The sequence below is a fragment of the Lampris incognitus genome, chromosome 5 (genome assembly GCF_029633865.1).
Source record: "Lampris incognitus isolate fLamInc1 chromosome 5, fLamInc1.hap2, whole genome shotgun sequence".
Lineage (NCBI taxonomy): Eukaryota > Metazoa > Chordata > Actinopteri > Lampriformes > Lampridae > Lampris > Lampris incognitus.
In genome coordinates this window covers 43,009,411-43,026,851 of record NC_079215.1, presented here as the reverse complement: position 1 = coordinate 43,026,851, position 17,441 = coordinate 43,009,411, and the positions used below count along the sequence as shown (strand labels likewise).

Sequence of the window (17,441 nt, the reverse complement as noted above, 5' to 3'; positions counted from 1 at the left end):
GTAAACTCTCAACTGTGTATCATTGCAGAATAGAGTGTGTCTCCCGAGGATTGGGATTTTTATTTTCATACAAACACATTTACACACACACACACACCTACCTCCATATGGAGGACCGACAACATTATGTATGTATCTGAAGGCGCATATCTTGATTCTGTCTACAATACACAAAGCTGTTTTCATTTCAAAATAAGGCATTTCATCATTGTATCACCACTACTGTAACTTTATTGAAGTTTGCAAATGAACAAAGAATGTAAAGTAAAGCAAAAAAAGTGACATCAGGGAATCTGGATCTTCAATTGATGCAACCTAACAGTCTGTTCACAGACACACCTCGGGCCTTGTGTTCTCTGTGCATCATAGAGTCAACAAATATCGCATGGCCATTGCACAAAAACATCCATCTCTGACAGATACACAATTACTGTTGGTCTATCATACTGTATGCAGAAGGAAAAGAAAAAACAGTTTCCTTGTAAGGTGGTAGAGGGTTTCAGGTAAGTAAGAAAGATTGTGAAGTTGAAAGCAAGCGACTTCTTAGTCTGTTGTGTCACTGGAATAACATGTTACAGTTTTTGCTTAATCATATCAAAGATTGGACAGATACTGCGTGACTACTTGAAACAAAAGAAGAATGAATGATGTTGTCCTGGCCAACTTTTGGAAGATATGACACGGTGTGCAGTTAATTACACTCCATTAAGCCAGATAGGGTTGCAAGATGGGCAATAAATTGAGGTCAGGATGAAATTCATCCATAGGTTTTTTTCAAAGAAACTGGTTTTGAAAAGTATTTGTGGCAGCTGCCAGGGGAGCGTGTTTATGTTCCATCAGCCCTCTTTCATTGAACTTACCTAAACTTAACCTAACCTACCTTAACCTCACTTGCAAGACCTCACCCTCTAGCTAATGTTAACCTTACCCAATACTTAGCTTAACTGATAGCTAACCTATTAGATAGCTAACCTAATAGATAGCTAACCTTTTGGATAGCTAGCCTATTGGATAGCTAAACTATTGGATAGCTAACCTATTGGATAGCTAGCATACTGGATAGCTAGCATATTGGATAGCTAGCCCACAAGGCTGAGGGAACATAGGGCTGACCCTGGGCTACCAGGGGTAAATAAAGGCACCGGTCCAGTGGTCCCCAGTTAGTTTTTTCAAAAAGGAAGAAAGGATTAGTTTGCACAGTCTACAGAACTGTTTGGGTAGTTCTGGAAACTTCTCTGACTAGGTTCTGTCATGTCGCTTCCTGTGATTTTTATTATAAGTGGCTCCTATGTACAAATTCCTTTTACACTCAAATCCAAGCTAAAGTGGCAATAAATAGCTACACCTCTTAGTATTGTTTGTGACATATCAAAATGACACTGTCATTAACTGAGGAATGACTACACCTGATTACCTTTCGTCTATTCTGTGATTCTCCCATATACTTTGAAAGAATCACAGAGTTTGAGCATGGATCAGGTGTTTCTGATGAATTAGGCTTTAGTTTTCTTAAAATCACCCAAGTAAAGTGCCATAAGAATCTAGTTAAAGGAACAATTACATATTTCTAACCCTAATGTTCCAAATAATTTATTAATGTTGACCACTTAAAATCAGGGTATGGAGGGAAGCTGGCTCAATGACAATGTGACTACTACTGTGAAGGATCATCGATCATCTTCACTGTGACACAGTAAAGGCAGGTTCAGTGATACAAATCAACAGTGACACGCCCCTAAAATTATGCAAATCAGTTATAAAAACAGCAATGAAGAATTAAGTCATGCACAACCATCTTCAAGGGACATTTGAAGTCATCTCTTTATTTGATCTTTTTCAGTATACTCAGTGAAGAAGGGTAAAAGGTGTGCTAGATTGTTTTTCTTCTTTTTTTTCAACATTATAAAAAGAGACACGCTATTGTGACTTCAACATCTTTGCAAGTGTTGTTCTTTAATATACAAAGGATACATTTTGATCATACTGATAAACTTGTGATAATAAAGGACCACATAATATCATATCTTCTTAGATTATGTACACCAAAAACAAGCATCTCGCAATGATGGGTATAAATGTTTGAAAAATAAAGGTGAACATTTAGAGTAAGTCATTCTCTGTCTTTATCTCTGTAATTCATATTTTGTTTGTGCGTGTGTGTGTATGTGTGCACATGTGCACATGTGCATGCGTACACATGCATGTACATACGCATTTGTATGTGCATGCGTGGTGTGTGAGTGAGAGACCAAGAAACGGTGATAAGGTTCTGTATGTTTTTTAGTGTGGGTATGGACTTTTTTTTTGTCTGTGGAGGAATGAGAGTTGAAGGGAGGAAGGTAGAGAGAGAGACAGACAGACAGAGAGACAGACAGACAGAGAGAAGGCGAGAAAGCAAGAGAGACAGAGGGTGAGAGAGAGACAGAGAGAAGACGAGAAAGAGAGAGAGAGAGAGAAAGAGGGTGAGAGAGAAGAGAGGGAGCGATAACGTGATGTGTGACAGGAGAATGGAAGAATACAGAATGGCAAATGCCTTTCTTAAGGTGGGAACGCTTCACTAAGGAGAATCAGGCCATTTCCCACAGCAGGCTTACATACACGCAGACATGCATTCACACACACACACACACACACACACACACACACACACACACACACACACACACACACACACACACACCATCATTAATGGGCAGTTGGAGTTAAAAGCGAACAATCCTCCATCTTACCTTCTCCAGAAAACACTTCTCACATTGCATTCACTTTGTGTCTTCTTCTGTCCCTGTCTCACACTCGCACTCTCTCTCTCTCTCTCTCTCTCTCACACACACACACACACACACACAGTCTCAGTGGGTACTCCTCTGCCTCAGCAGTGGTTCTACATTCCATCTATTTTCACAGAGGGAGGACGAACGCACACTCCATCCCTGGAGAGGACATTGTGTGTGATACAACGCACACTTCCTTCATGGCCATACCGCCGTACTGATTTAAAGCCACATATACAAATTGTTAATAATATACTGTGTTGATGTTTCTCTCAGCCCCAGATAAGACTTTTTTCTTTCTTTTTTTCAGATTCCTTGCAAGGCTGACCAAAGCAGAATAATGATTTTACAGTTAGATGTAGTCTATAGCTTCTTTATGTTTTTTTTTTACAGAAATACATAGTTTTGCTACTGAAACAGTAAGCAAGGAGCCCCATCGTCCCATTGGTCCTCATGGTAGAGTGTGACGTAATAGAAAAAGCAAGTGAGAGAGAGACAGAGAGAGAGAGAGAGAGAGAGAGAGAGAGAGAGAGAGAGAGAGAGAGAGAGAGAGAGAATTTTCATTTCCAGGTGTCACAAGGGATATGCAGAGATTGTCATGGCCTTAACATTGTTTTCAGTCAGTGAGGTCACATTGTAAATCATTGTCTCTGTAAACCCTTCCTCTCAAATGCGGCTCATCCATTACAGCCCCTGCGCTCAGTCAACACAGCGCGCATGCACCATGGTGCTTTCCAAACGATGGTGCTGAGCCAAGGACCATGTCAAAGTCTAAAGACACCTCCGGCACTCAGTTAAACAATCACCTGGGAATAATAAGAGCAGGTTGACAGCTGTACTTGTAAAGCCCTTCAACATCTCACTTCCATTGCTTTGATCCAATATTTAGTCTCTCTCTAGGCCAGTGTTTTAGCCTTCATCTAGAAAACAGTTAAGCCATGGCCTGCGGAGTGAAAATGTCAGTTATAAGCATGTGGATCTTGCTCTGTCTCAGAAAGATCGCTTCCATGACTTACAGAGGATCTTCTGGAAAGCTCTCCGAAAGTCCTGGTTAAAGATGGTGTAAATGACTGGGTTTAGAGAGCTGTTACAGTAGCCAATCCAGAAGAAGAACTTGAAGAGCGTCTTTGGGCTCTGGCATGGCTCCCGGCAGATCCCGTAGAGACTGTATGAGAAGAAAAAGGGAAACCAGCAAAGAACAAAAACGCCCATCACCACCGCGAGAACAAACGTGAAACGCTTTTCGCGCGCGGCAGAAATTTTTTTCCGGCTCACGGTGCTCCGGCGTTTCCGGCGTGACGAGAAGAGCTCCATGGATTTGGAGCTGGTGCGTGACTTCCTGCTGGAGTATTTAGAGGCCGAGCTGCTCTTCCGACTGGACCTGTCGTCTTTCTTGTCCTCGTGGTGATGTTTGGAGGAGGAAGTCGAATTTTTTTTAGGTTTCTCATCCGAGGAGCTGCTGTCTTCAAAGTCGTCATCGTGGTCTGCCGGCTGATGTCTGGGTTCATTGGGTAGAGGAGATCCAGCTGTTTGTTGCTGACAGTGCCCGTTCCCGCGCTCCTGGTCCTTAATACTCAAATCTCCATTCGATTTTAACGACGCGCCTCGGCCCTCTTCAGTTCGGTCCAAGCCATTCTCCTGCGGTGACTCCGCATCCCTTTTTTTTCCCGACATGGTTCTGGTCCGGGTCTTGGCTACCTGGTAGATCCGAATATAGACCAGGATCATGATGACACAGGGTGCAAAGAATGAGCCAATGCTGGAGTAGAGGATGTACCAGGTCTCATCGTTCAGCATGCACTGGGGGATAACCTCACTGCTGCTCCTGTCCATAGAGATCAACGGAGGGAAGGAGATGACCGCTGAGATTAACCACACCACCACAATCATCCCCTTCACTCGCCTGGGCGTTCTCTTTAAGTTGTACTCTACTGCCTGGGTCACCGACCAGTACCTGTCCAAACTGATGGCACACAGGTGCACGATGGAGGAGGTGCAGAACAAAACGTCCAACGCCAAGTAGATGTCGCACCAAACTTTGCCGAAAAACCAGTAGCCCATAAGTTCGTTGGCAAGAGAAAAGGGCATGACCAACGTGGCGACCAAAATGTCAGCACTGGCCAGGGACACCAGAAACAGATTCTGGGGCGGCTTCAAAGCTCGGCTCGTTAAAACGGCGATAACGACCAGTACGTTTCCTACTATTGTGAACAAAATGAGGAAGCTGACGAGTCCAGCTAGACCCCAGACAGCGAGCTGGCTGTACTGGGACGTGATGTTTAAGGAGACGTTCCCCGTCCCCATCTCATTGTACAAGCCGGAGCTATTGAAGAAATCCATCTCAGTTTTTTTTAATGCAACTTTTAACGTGCAAGAATCTTCAAAAGTGTCCCATTTGGGAATTTCACGCTTGCAATCCGTGATTAAATGTCGTTTTTACCAACAGAAATAAATCTACATCACTTCTCTTTTTTTTTTCTTCCCACTCCTCACCTGTTATCTTCCATTCTGTGCACGCGAGTCCCACCCTTGGAATAGAGGGGGGAAAGGGATGTAATTTGTCTTTCACTTTTTCTTTTTTTCTCCTTTTCTTTTAAAAACACCTTACTCCAGGAATCTCGACACTGGTCAGTGTTGCAAATAAATCCCGGGATTATAAAGGAGGTGCCGGCGTCCCGCTCCGCCGTCCGGGCTGCTGCGTCTTCGCGCACCGCGCCGTGTGTCCGGATGGAGCCTTCTGACAACCACGTGCCCTCACACGGAGAAACCAGCTAGCCGCTCCGCCCCCCGGAGACACAGACAGGTCGGAGGAGGGAGTGAGAGAGAGAGAGAGGGGGGGGGGGAGTAGGAGAGCGCGAGAGAGAGGTTGGAGGAGAGGGGAGACATATGGGAAGACGGGAGAATAGCTGAGGAACTGACTGTGTGTGTGTGTGGTGGGGGGGGCATAATTAAATCATCTCGATCACTGACAGCAGATTGAATAAGCTCCATACATTATTCTCGTCAGTGCCAAAGGACAGTTCATGTATGGGCTGCTTACCGAGCGGATAGATAATCGGTGTTATTTCTTGTCTGTGTAGCTTCTCCTCGGATTTACTAATTGTCATACTGAAGCCTGATCAAAGGCAACACTTCATACACATACTGAAATGGGACGGCGCCCATTTAAAAACACATAGCTGACCGGGGGAGTTGATATCGCCGCGAGGAGAGAGAGAGAGAGTTTGAATTTTAAAGCAGGTCTTCATGTAACAAAAAAAATAAACAAAAAACAGACTTGAAATATTTCTAAACATATAAACAATACTTGTCAAAGTACAAACACTCAATATGCATCTTTTAACAAGCCCAAAAAACAATCATTCAACAACAACTCAAAAAATAAGAAAACAGGTAAGACCCCTTTTATCCAAACTCTGCAGAAAAACCAGCTCATCCTTTATGGTGGAACACAGCCCCCCTTTATAACACCACAAAGTTGTGAGTGTGTCCATATCTTTCATCGCCTTGTAATAATTGAAGTCTACTTTTATCCTGGTCTTGACCACCCTGCATAGCAACAGTTCAACATGACATTCTATACATTCTTTAATTCTCTTTTTCCGGCTCACACAGACAGCCATTTTTGCCTGCCCTGCAATGAAGTTTAAGAGTTGACATTTATATTTTACACGTTGGCTGTATTTGGAACCAAAAATAAAATTCTGTTTGCAGAAACTTTCCCCAGATGATCTAAATTGGTGTTCTAGTAGCCTTAAGAAAGAGAGAGAGAGAAAGAGGAGAGAGAGAGAGAGAGAGAGAGAGAGAGAGAGAGAGAGAGAGAGAGAGAGAGAAGCAAGAGCATTCTCAGAGTCCACAGGAACACCCCCCAACAATTGATGCTGAGCTGAACTAAGCAGATTTCCCCTTTTAATTAGGACTCAAAAAAGAGCAATCAAATTCTACGAACACCTAAAAGCAAGTGACCCCAACTCCAACCATTACAAAGCCCCCCATCACCTAGAGGAGAACAGAGAGACGAGTCCCCTCAGCCAGATGGACCTGAGGCTGAGCCCAGCCAAACAGCACAGGGCATCAAGACAGCCCTCACTCAATCTGGCCCAGCCAAATTGTAGCTAAAGAACAAGAAAATTACATTAACTATTGGACATCTATCACAAAAGTTCAATGCAAAATCCAATGCTATTTGGCTCTAAACAGACTGTGGCCGACTATCTGACCACGGTGACCGATCAGAAATGGAGAGAGACATTAACTCATGTGCAGACTAAGTGATGCCAACCTGGTCATACAGATTGGTCCACACAAGCAGACCTGCTGCCCACAGAAGAAAGCAATGTCTCTTGCAACAATGTAGCACACATGAAGACGTTAGAACAAAGTCCTTTCCAAAAAAACATTCCAAGATATTCATACACTCTCTGACCAGACGAAAAGGCAACATCTACTTGCAGAAAATAGTGTCAGCACCATAGAAGCAGCAACATATGCCAGCGCATGTCCCAGTCTCAGAGACAAGCAGCCCAGCAGCACATGACAGCTGCAATTTGTCTCGTCACAACTCATGCCCTGCCTTTTGATTTACTTCTCTACTTTGTGTATTTTTTTACATTTGAAATTTGATACTTAGGATTTTGTGTTAATATATTGTTGTTAATTGTTTCTTTATTGATCCTAAACAACCATTAATTGCTTCTATATACAGTACTTATATATATATATATATACTTATATTATATAATATAGTATAAATATATATATATATAGAAAAACTTATATAATATAGTATAAGTGTGTGTGTGTGTATGTATGTGTATATATATATATATATATATATATATATATATATACACTACCGTTCAAAAGTTTGGGATCAGCCAAACAATTTTGTGTTTTCCATGAAAAGTCACACTTATTCACCACCATATGTTGTGAAATGAATAGAAAATAGAGTCAAGACATTGACAAGGTTAGAAATAATGATTTGTATTTGAAATAAGATTTTTTTTACATCAAACTTTGCTTTCGTCAAAGAATCCTCCATTTGCAGCAATTACAGCATTGCAGACCTTTGGCATTCTAGCTGTTAATTTGTTGAGGTAATCTGGAGAAATTGCACCCCACGCTTCCAGAAGCAGCTCCCACAAGTTGGATTGGTTGGATGGGCACTTCTTTGAGCAGATTGAGTTTCTGGAGCATCACATTTGTGGGGTCAATTAAATGCTCAAAATGGCCAGAAAAAGAGAACTTTCATCTGAAACTCGACAGTCTATTCTTGTTCTTAGAAATGAAGGCTATTCCATGCGAGAAATTGCTAAGAAATTGAAGATTTCCTACACCGGTGTGTACTACTCCCTTCAGAGGACAGCACAAACAGGCTCTAACCAGAGTAGAAAAAGAAGTGGGAGGCCGCGTTGCACAACTGAGCAAGAAGATAAGTACATTAGAGTCTCTAGTTTGAGAAACAGACGCCTCACAGGTCCCCAACTGGCATCTTCATTAAATAGTACCTGTTAGAGCCTGTTTGTGCTGTCCTCTGAAGGGAGTAGTACACACCGGTGTAGGAAATCTTCAATTTCTTAGCAATTTCTCGCATGGAATAGCCTTCATTTCTAAGAACAAGAATAGACTGTCGAGTTTCAGATGAAAGTTCTCTTTTTCTGGCCATTTTGAGCGTTTAATTGACCCCACAAATGTGATGCTCCAGAAACTCAATCTGCTCAAAGAAGTGCCCATCCAACCAATCCAACTTGTGGGAGCTGCTTCTGGAAGCGTGGGGTGCAATTTCTCCAGATTACCTCAACAAATTAACAGCTAGAATGCCAAAGGTCTGCAATGCTGTAATTGCTGCAAATGGAGGATTCTTTGACGAAAGCAAAGTTTGATGTAAAAAAAATCTTATTTCAAATACAAATCATTATTTCTAACCTTGTCAATGTCTTGACTCTATTTTCTATTCATTTCACAACATATGGTGGTGAATAAGTGTGACTTTTCATGGAAAAAACGAAATTGTTTGGGTGATCCCAAACTTTTGAACGGTAGTGTATATATAGAAGTACTGTATATAACCCAGCCACTGAGGATGCACAAGCCAGTGCATCCTTAGTGCCGGTCCCAAGCCCGGACAAATGGGGAGGGTTGCGTCAGGAAGGGCATCCGGCGTAAAATCTTTGCCAAATCAAATATGCGGATCATAAATAAGACTTACATACCGGATCGGTCGAGGCCCGGGTTACCAACGACCGCCACCGGTACTATTAACCAGCAGGGTGTCGGTGGAAACTATGCTACTGTTGGGCGAAGGAGAAGGAGAGGAGGAAAGCATGTCCAGAGGCAGCTAGAGAGGAGGAAGGGTAGGCATGTGGAGGTGAGAGTTGGAACTTTGAATGTTGGCACTATGACTGGTAAAGGGAGAGAGCTGGCTGACATGATGGAAAGAAGAAAGGTAGGCATACTGTGTGTGCAAGAGACCAGGTGGAAGGGGAGTAAGGCCAGGAGTATCGGAGGTGGGTTCAAACTCTTCTACCATGGTGTGAATGGGAGGAGAAATGGGGTAGGGGTAATTCTGAAGGAAGAGTATGTCAAGGGCGTGCTGGAGGTGAAGAGAGTGTCAGACAGAGTGATGAGTATGAAGCTGGAAATTGAAGGTTTATTGCTGAATGTTATCAGCGCATATGCCCCGCAAGTTGGGTGTGAGATGGATGAAAAAGAAGAATTCTGGAATGAGTTGGACGACATGGTGGAGAGGGTACCCAAGGAGGAGAGAGTGGTGATTGGAGCGGACTTCAATGGACATGTTGGTGAAGGGAACAGAGGTGATGAGGAGGTGATGGGAAAGTATGGAGTCAAGAAGAGAAATGTGGAAGGACAGATGGTGGTCGATTTTGCGAAAAGGATGGAAATGGCTGTGGTGAATACATATTTCAAGAAGAGGGAGGAACACAGGGTGACGTACAAGAGTGGAGGAAAGTGCACACAGGTGGACTATATCTTATGTAGAAGGCACCATCTAAAAGGGATTGGAGACTGCAAGGTGGTGACAGGGGAGAGCGTAGCCAGGCAGCATCGGATGGTGGTCTGTAGGATGACTTTGGAGACCAAGAAGAGGAAGCGAGTGAAGACACAGCCGAAGATTAAATGGTGGAAGTTGAAGAAGGAAGACTGTTGTGTGGAGTTCAGGCAGGAGTTAAGACAGGCACTGGGTGGTAGTGAAGAGTTGCCAGATGGCTGGAAAACCACTGCAGAAATAGTGAGGGAGACAGCTAGGAAGGTACTTGGTATGTCATCAGGACAGAGGAAGGAAGACAAGGAGACTTGGTGGTGGAATGAGGAAGTACAGCAAATTATACAGAGGAAAAGGTTGGCAAAGAAGAAGTGGGATAGTCAGAGAGATGAAGAAAGTAGACAGGAGTACAAGGAGATGCAGCGTAAAGCAAAGAGAGAGGTGGCAAAGGCAAAGGAAAAGGCGTATGGTGAGTTGTATGACAGGTTAGACACTAAGGAAGGAGAAAAGGACTTGTACCGATTGCCTAGACAGAGGGACCAAGCTGCAAAGGATGTGCGGCAAGTTAGGGCGATCAAGGATAGAGATGGAAATGTGCTGACAAGCGAGGAGAGTGTGCTAAGAAGGTGGAAGGAATACTTTGAGGGGCTGATGAATGAAGAAAATGAGAGAGAGAGAAGGTTGGATGATGTAGGGATAGTGAATCAGGAAGTTCAGCGGATTAGCAAGGAGGAAGTGAGGGCAGCTATGAAGAGGATGAAGAATGGAAAGGCAGTTGGTCCTGATGACATACCTGTGGAGGCATGGAGATGTTTAGGAGAGATGGCAGTGGAGTTTCTAACTAGATTGTTTAACACAATCCTGGAAAGTGAGAGGATGCCTGAGGAGTGGAGAAGAAGCATACTGGTACCGATTTTCAAGAACAAGGGCGATGTGCAGAACTGTAACAACTACAGAGGTATAAAGTTGATCAGCCACAGCATGAAGATTTGGGAAAGAGTAATAGAAGCTAGGTTAAGAGGAGAGGTGACGATCAGCGAGCAGCAGTATGGTTTCATGCCACGAAAGAGCACCACAGATGCGATGTTTGCTTTGAGAATGTTGATTGAGAAGTATAGAGAAGGCCAGAAAGAGTTGCATTGTGTCTTTGTAGATTTAGAGAAAGCTTATGACAGAGTGCCGAGAGAGGAAGTCAGGAGTTGCAGAGAAGTATGTAGGAGTGGTGCAGGATACGTATGAGGGAAGTGTGACAATGGTGAGGTGTGCGGTTGGAATGACAGATGGGTTCAAGGTGGAGGTGGGATTACATCAAGGATCGGCTCTTAGCCCTTTCTTGTTTGCAATGGTGATGGACAGGTTGACGGACAAGATCAGGCAGGAGTCTCCATGGACGATGATGTTCGCGGATGACATTGTGATCTGTAGCGAGAGTAGGGTGCAGGTCGAGGAGAGCCTGGAGAGGTGGAGGTATGCACTAGAGAGAAGAGGAATGAAAGTCAGTAGGAGCAAGACGGAATACCTATGCGTGAATGAGAGAGAGGACAGTGGAATGGTGAGGATGCAAGGAGTGGAGGTGACAAAGGCATCTGAGTTTAAATACTTGGGGTCAACTGTCCAAAGTAACGGGGAGTGCAGTAGAGAGGTGAAAAAGAGAGTGCAGGCAGGTTGGAGTGGGTGGAGAAGTGTGTCAGGAGTGATTTGCGACAGAAGGGTACCAGCAAGAGTTAAAGGGAAAGTTTACAAGATGGTTGTGAGACCAGCTATGTTATATGGTTTGGAGACAGTGGCACTGACGAAAAGACAGGAGGCGGAGCTGGAGGTGGCAGAGTTGAAGATGCTAAGATTTTCACTGGGAGTAACGAAGAAGGACAGGATTAGGAACGATTATATTAGAGGGACCGCTCAGGTTGGACGGTTTGGAGACAAAGCAAGAGAGGCAAGATTGAGATGGCTTGGACATGTGTGGAGGAGAGATGCTGAGTATATTGGGAGAAGGATGCTGAATATGGAGCTGCCAGGGAAGAGGAGAAGAGGAAGGCCAAAGAGGAGGTTTATGGATGTGGTGAGGGAAGACATGCAGGTGGCTGATGTGACAGAGGAAGACGCAGAAGACAGGAAGAAATGGAAACGGATGATCCGCTGTGGCGACCCCTAACGGGAGCAGCCGAAAGTAGTAGTAGTAGATATAGAAGTACTGTATATAGAAGTAATTAGGTATAAGTAAATAAGTAAGAATAAGTCATATGTAATAAGTATAAGTGCTATATAAGTATATATATATATATATATATATATATATATATATACTTATACTTATCTAGTACTTATACTATGTTAAGTACTTCTATATAAAGTAGACAGTATGCATGCGCGCCCACACACACAAGCATGCATGCACGTATACACACACAAATACCTGTGAACAAACAAAAAACAATCAAACAAACACACCCAGATGACTGTTTTCCATTTTCTTGTTGTTTTTTATTTATAATTTTATCTTATTTTGTGACTTAATGAATTGTATTGGCAGCACGGTGACCCAGTGGTTAGTACTGTTGTCTCACAGCAAGAAGGTCCTGGGTTTGAACCCCAGGCCATCCCAGGTCCTTTCTGTGTGGAGTTTGTATGTTCTCCCCGTGTCTGTGTAGGTTTCCTCCGGGTGCTTTGGTTTCCTCCCACCATCAAAAAGACATGCATGTTAGGGTTAATACTCCTGTCTGTGCCTCTGAGCAAGGCAATGGAAAGAAGGACTGGAGTTGGTCTCTGGGTGCTGCAGCTGCCCACTGCTCCTATACAATGGGATGGGTTACATGCAGAAGACGTATTTCATTGTAACTGAACAATGACAAAATAAAGTGGCTTTATTTCTTTCTTTTTCTCTTTCTCTCATCTTGATGCTTTGGCAATATTGTTCAACTGACAGTCATGGCAATAAAGCATACAGAGAGAGTGAGAGAACGAGAGAGCGAGAGAGAGAGAGAGAGATATTTTATTTTAAAAAGGTACATTTATTCAGAATACATTACAGTCTAACAGCTGATACTCAAACGCAATCATCTCTTCATAATCCAGCTCATACAAAAAAATGTTTCAGCAAAAAAAGACCATTGAGTAGTCTAAACATGTATTTGTAAAAACCAGAAATTCAAAATAAAATAGCCCAACATAAACACAAATTCACCTCAAGGGGTTTGCAGCAACATAACATCCTGTCCTTAGACCCTCGCATCAGATGAGGAACAACTCCCTAAAAAACCCTTTAATAGGGAGAAAAAATAGGAAGAAACCTCAGGGAGAGCAACAGAGGAGGGATCTCTCTCCCAAGACAGACAACATGCAATGGATGTTGAGTTTACACAATTTACATACCAAATAAATAAAATGAAACAAAGCCAATAATACAGCCAGGACTTTCCCTCATTACACGAATTAAAAAAGAAAGAAAGAAAAGCAAGTCTTAATCAACTCCCACTATGCACAATACCACCCCCAGTTCTGGAACAAAGGCCATGTCTGCGTAGAAGCTCTGCTCTCCTGTCATAGGCCCTCATCATCTCCAGGTCTTCTTCAGACAGTTTTTTACTTCATAGTTTTAAAAAGTCTCTTCTGTGGCATGTAGATCTCATGCTGAGCAGTTGAGCTCCCGCCTCAGTGTTGTCAAGTCCTGCTGCAGCCACTATGCGCTGTAGAGTGATGTTCATGGTGGAAACCAGTTTCTGGGAAAGTCCTGGAGAGCACCAGTTATGGACGTCCAGCCTGGCTCCATGAATCAGTGGCTCCTCCAGCAGCAGTAAGAGGAACCAGTGCAACACACTCATTGACCAAACTCATGTTAAACATCATCAAGGAGTTGCAATTTTACTTTCTGTACAAGTTTTTTCAGTCTAAAGATTTCCTGGTCAGTAAATGTGTTTACCTCCAAATCTCCTGTGTTTTTCAAAAAACATTTGACTGAGTCGACAAAAAGTGGCAAGCCTGGAAAGTAATTTTCCACCTTGACCACCCTCAAACCCTTGGTGACCTGTACAAAATTCCTGATTTTCAGGAAAGCATAGCTCCCTTCTGTGTCCATCTGTGTACGAGGAAAAGAAACGAACTCGCAGTCACTTTCTTCTGTGTCCTCGAAGAGGAGGATGGCTTTTTACCTTTTGAAACCCTATTTGCTTTTACATTTTCCTGTCTACCCTCTGTGGGCTTCCTTTTAATAGACTTTTTTTTAATTTTATTTAATCATCCAACAGCATCTCTTCCTCTTCCTCAAGTACAGACTCTGCCACTCTAATAACAGTCTGCTGTATTTGCTTCTTCCAACCACAATTCATATGTTGCCCAGCTAATTTGCTATACTCCCTGTTCTCACTGTTTTCATTTTGTTTTTTATTCTGTTCAACCTCCCCTACCTGCTCATCCTGGCCATCAGCTTCCACCTGCTCAAGTTCTGTTACCTTCTCATCGTGATCACCTTTTTTAACCTGCTCAACCTGCACACCTCCCTCTCCTGCTTGCTCAGTCCGTCCATTTTCCTTATGTTTTCCAGCCTCGGTCTCTTTCTGTTTCAGAACCTGGTCTATTTCTCCTGCCCCTCGCTCCCCGGCCTCCTATCTGCCCTGTGCCGACCCGGCAGCGCCGTCTCCAGGTGGGAATGTGCAGCTCGTGGCAGCATTGGGGGACGATGGCGGCCCTTGAGGATCAGACCTACCCTCACTCCTTTCGGGACAAGACCTTATTAAATGCCCCTCTAACCCACAGCCAAAACATTTCATCATACCAGATGTAACAAAGACAATGTAGTCATTATTTTTCAGAATTGTGAAACCTTGCCCCCTATGGGACACAACGTGTTTTTCAAGTGAGAAGACTGGCAACCCGAAGAGACCATTTTTATCGGGGACACTAGCTATCCGTATCTTGCAAGCCCCTTCGCCAAAGCTGCATTGCTCATGAACGGGGGAGCATTAGAAACGATGATTCTTGTGACAGGATTAACCAGCGGCAGAACGGGAGCAAATGTGGCCTTAGCCACCACACCACTTTCCACCACCTGGTTGGCTTTATCAACACTATGGAGAAACATAACTACGGCAATGTTCATTCTGGATGCTGATTTTATGCTTCCGTATCCCACATGTCCACCCACCGCGAGGCAGCACTCCTCCACCGAGCGTTTGACCAGCGGAGCCACTTTAATCGCATGCCGGCGGGTCAACTTTTCAAACGCCGTTCCTCCGCCTCCCACAGCGGCCACATTGCCCCGCCTGGCCGGTAGCACCGCTACCGAAAATAAAACAACTCCACTTGGACCGGTCACCGGGGGAAAAAAAACAAAACAACTAAAACACAACAAAACAAAAAGCACATGAAAAGCACAAGACGGATAGAAAAAAAGCTCAAGTCCTAGAAACTCGCTTACACCGAAGCAACACGCTGCTACTCCGTGCTCACTCGCACTTCCGCTCCGCTCCGGGAGACTTTTTTTGACTTTTCTCAAATCATTTTAAAACAACTAAGAGCGTCATCTCAAACACAACAGAAAGTCTTCTCAATGAGAAGATAAAAGAGAGAGAGCGAGAGCGAGGGAGCGAGAGCGAGGGAGAGAGAGAGAGAGAGCCTCATATCTATCTGGTAACGGTGATCTGCAGCTTTGGAAGTGAGCCACTATCATCTCTCCTCCTTACATTATTTATTTGTCTCGCCTTTATGGCGATTGGGGTGATAAGAAGATTACAGGATTATACGGCGGCATTCTCATTTTCGGTAGAATGAACAGATTTTTGTGGCATTACAACAGCTGTCTAGTATTTGCACGAGAGTAGTAATGTGTACTGTGTGATGTACTAAAACATGAGATGGGATTACGGGTGGATAATGTTGCTGATGTTGGTAAGGCTTTGTGTGGCATGAGCATCACACATCCAAGTGTCATGGAGTTATCACCCCATAGCTTTAACTGACTCTCTGAGTGTTTGTGTACTTCCTATCAACCACAACGAGGAAGTGCAGGTCATCTACAGCTAAACAAGTAGCAGTTGTCATACATATTCATGAGCTTTTTAATTTGCAAAGAAAATCCCAAACATGCCTAATCTGCCATGCTTAGAGCCTCCCTACATCATCGTCACTTCTTTCTCTCTCTCTCTCTCTCTCTCTCTCTCTCTCTCTCTCTCTCTCTCTCTCTCTCTCTCTCTCTCTCTCTCTCTCTCTCTCTCTCTCTCTCTCTCTCTCTCTCTCTCTCTCTCTCTCTCTCACACACACACACACACACACTCTCTCTCTCACTCTATCTCTGTCTCTCTCTCTCTGCTCCTATCTCTTTGTCTAAACAGATGCTGTCAGTGGAGAAGTCTTTTTTGAAAGAGCATAGGAACATTTCAGTGGCACACACAGCATTTCCCAACCGTGGTTCTTTAAATTCAAATCCAAGCTTATGCTGGGGAATTAATCCAGAAAGAGTTACGCACAAGGTTCGGTCCACCTACTTGCTTTCTATGCTCTTGACCCCCATCCAGACTGTGGATGCTGCAGTGCTTGCAAAGTCCTGTCCCCCTCCACTTTTGGAGCTCAGCCCGGTATTAAGTTGCTGGACCACTGTGTTTATTGACCGTGTCTCCCGGCTAAGTACTCATCATTAATCACAGAGCATTCGTGCATACTGAATTAAAGAGTAGACACAGGAAACGCTCAAGTCCACATTGATCCTCATCAAAGCTATAAGATGGAAAAGGCAGATCTGAGAGGGGCTTCCCTCCTCCTCCACACACACCTGGAGTCTCTCTCTCTCTCTCTCCTCTCTCTCTCTCTCTCTCTCTCTCTCTCTCTCGCTCTCTCTCTCTCTCTCTCTCTCTCTCTCTCTCTCTCTCTCTCTCTCTCTCTCTCTCTCTCTCTCTCTCTCTCTCTCTCTCTCTCTCTCCCCCTCTCTCCCTTGCTCATACACCCTTGGCGTTCTTGTGTTGCATGTTCTCGTGTTGACTGAGCTGGTGGTGAAGTGATGCTGCAGGTCAGAGTGGTTGCTTTCTAAGCTGATTCAAAAAGACAGACAAGCCTTATTATGGTCATTAAGCCATGTCCCGGGGCCACAGCTCTGCCCATGTAATTGAAGCACCAGTGACTGATCTCAGCTATTACCAGACCTTTCTTGGTTCCGTCATTGCTCACTGCACCCTCCGAGGAAATAAGTTGGTGTATCCTGAAAGCAAGTCTTTGGTTGGAACAGAATGTGTCCACCATCATGGAAAATGTGTTGCCTGCCTTTCATCCCTTCAAATTAAGGTTTCTTTAAGACTACGTAATTATTATTGATTTTTGTGCAGTTCCATGCTGTATCCTTCAGATCCAAACATTGCCACAAGTTCGAATCAAAAGTTGTTGGTGTTTGAGAGTTTTTTTCCCTTTCTTCTGTAGATAAGGTTGTAACAAGGCGCTGGTTCATGATCTTTTATGCTTTTATCAAGCACTGGGAGCAGCACTAACCTTGAGGGCAAAATGTATGAGGGTCCCACATTCTTTACAATAAAGGGAGAAGAGAGTAACTATATGGACACAACGTGACCTCACATAACCTAAGCCACATGAACAGAGCTTGGACATCTCATGTTTCCCTTTGAAATCCTGTGCTGTATTGTATATGGTAACCCTCGTCCCCCATTAGCACCATGCACTGCACC

The 17,441-nt window shown here is 43.9% G+C and overlaps 1 protein-coding gene across 1 annotated transcript; it reads right to left on the bottom strand.

The window, feature by feature from the left end:
- Window positions 1-3,761: 3,761 nt before the first annotated feature.
- On the bottom strand, window positions 3,762-5,111 carry adra2c (adrenoceptor alpha 2C). Its single transcript, XM_056280777.1, has one exon. It carries the CDS (start codon window positions 5,109-5,111, stop codon window positions 3,762-3,764), a length of 1,350 nt encoding a protein of 449 aa, XP_056136752.1.
- Window positions 5,112-17,441: the final 12,330 nt, after the last annotated feature.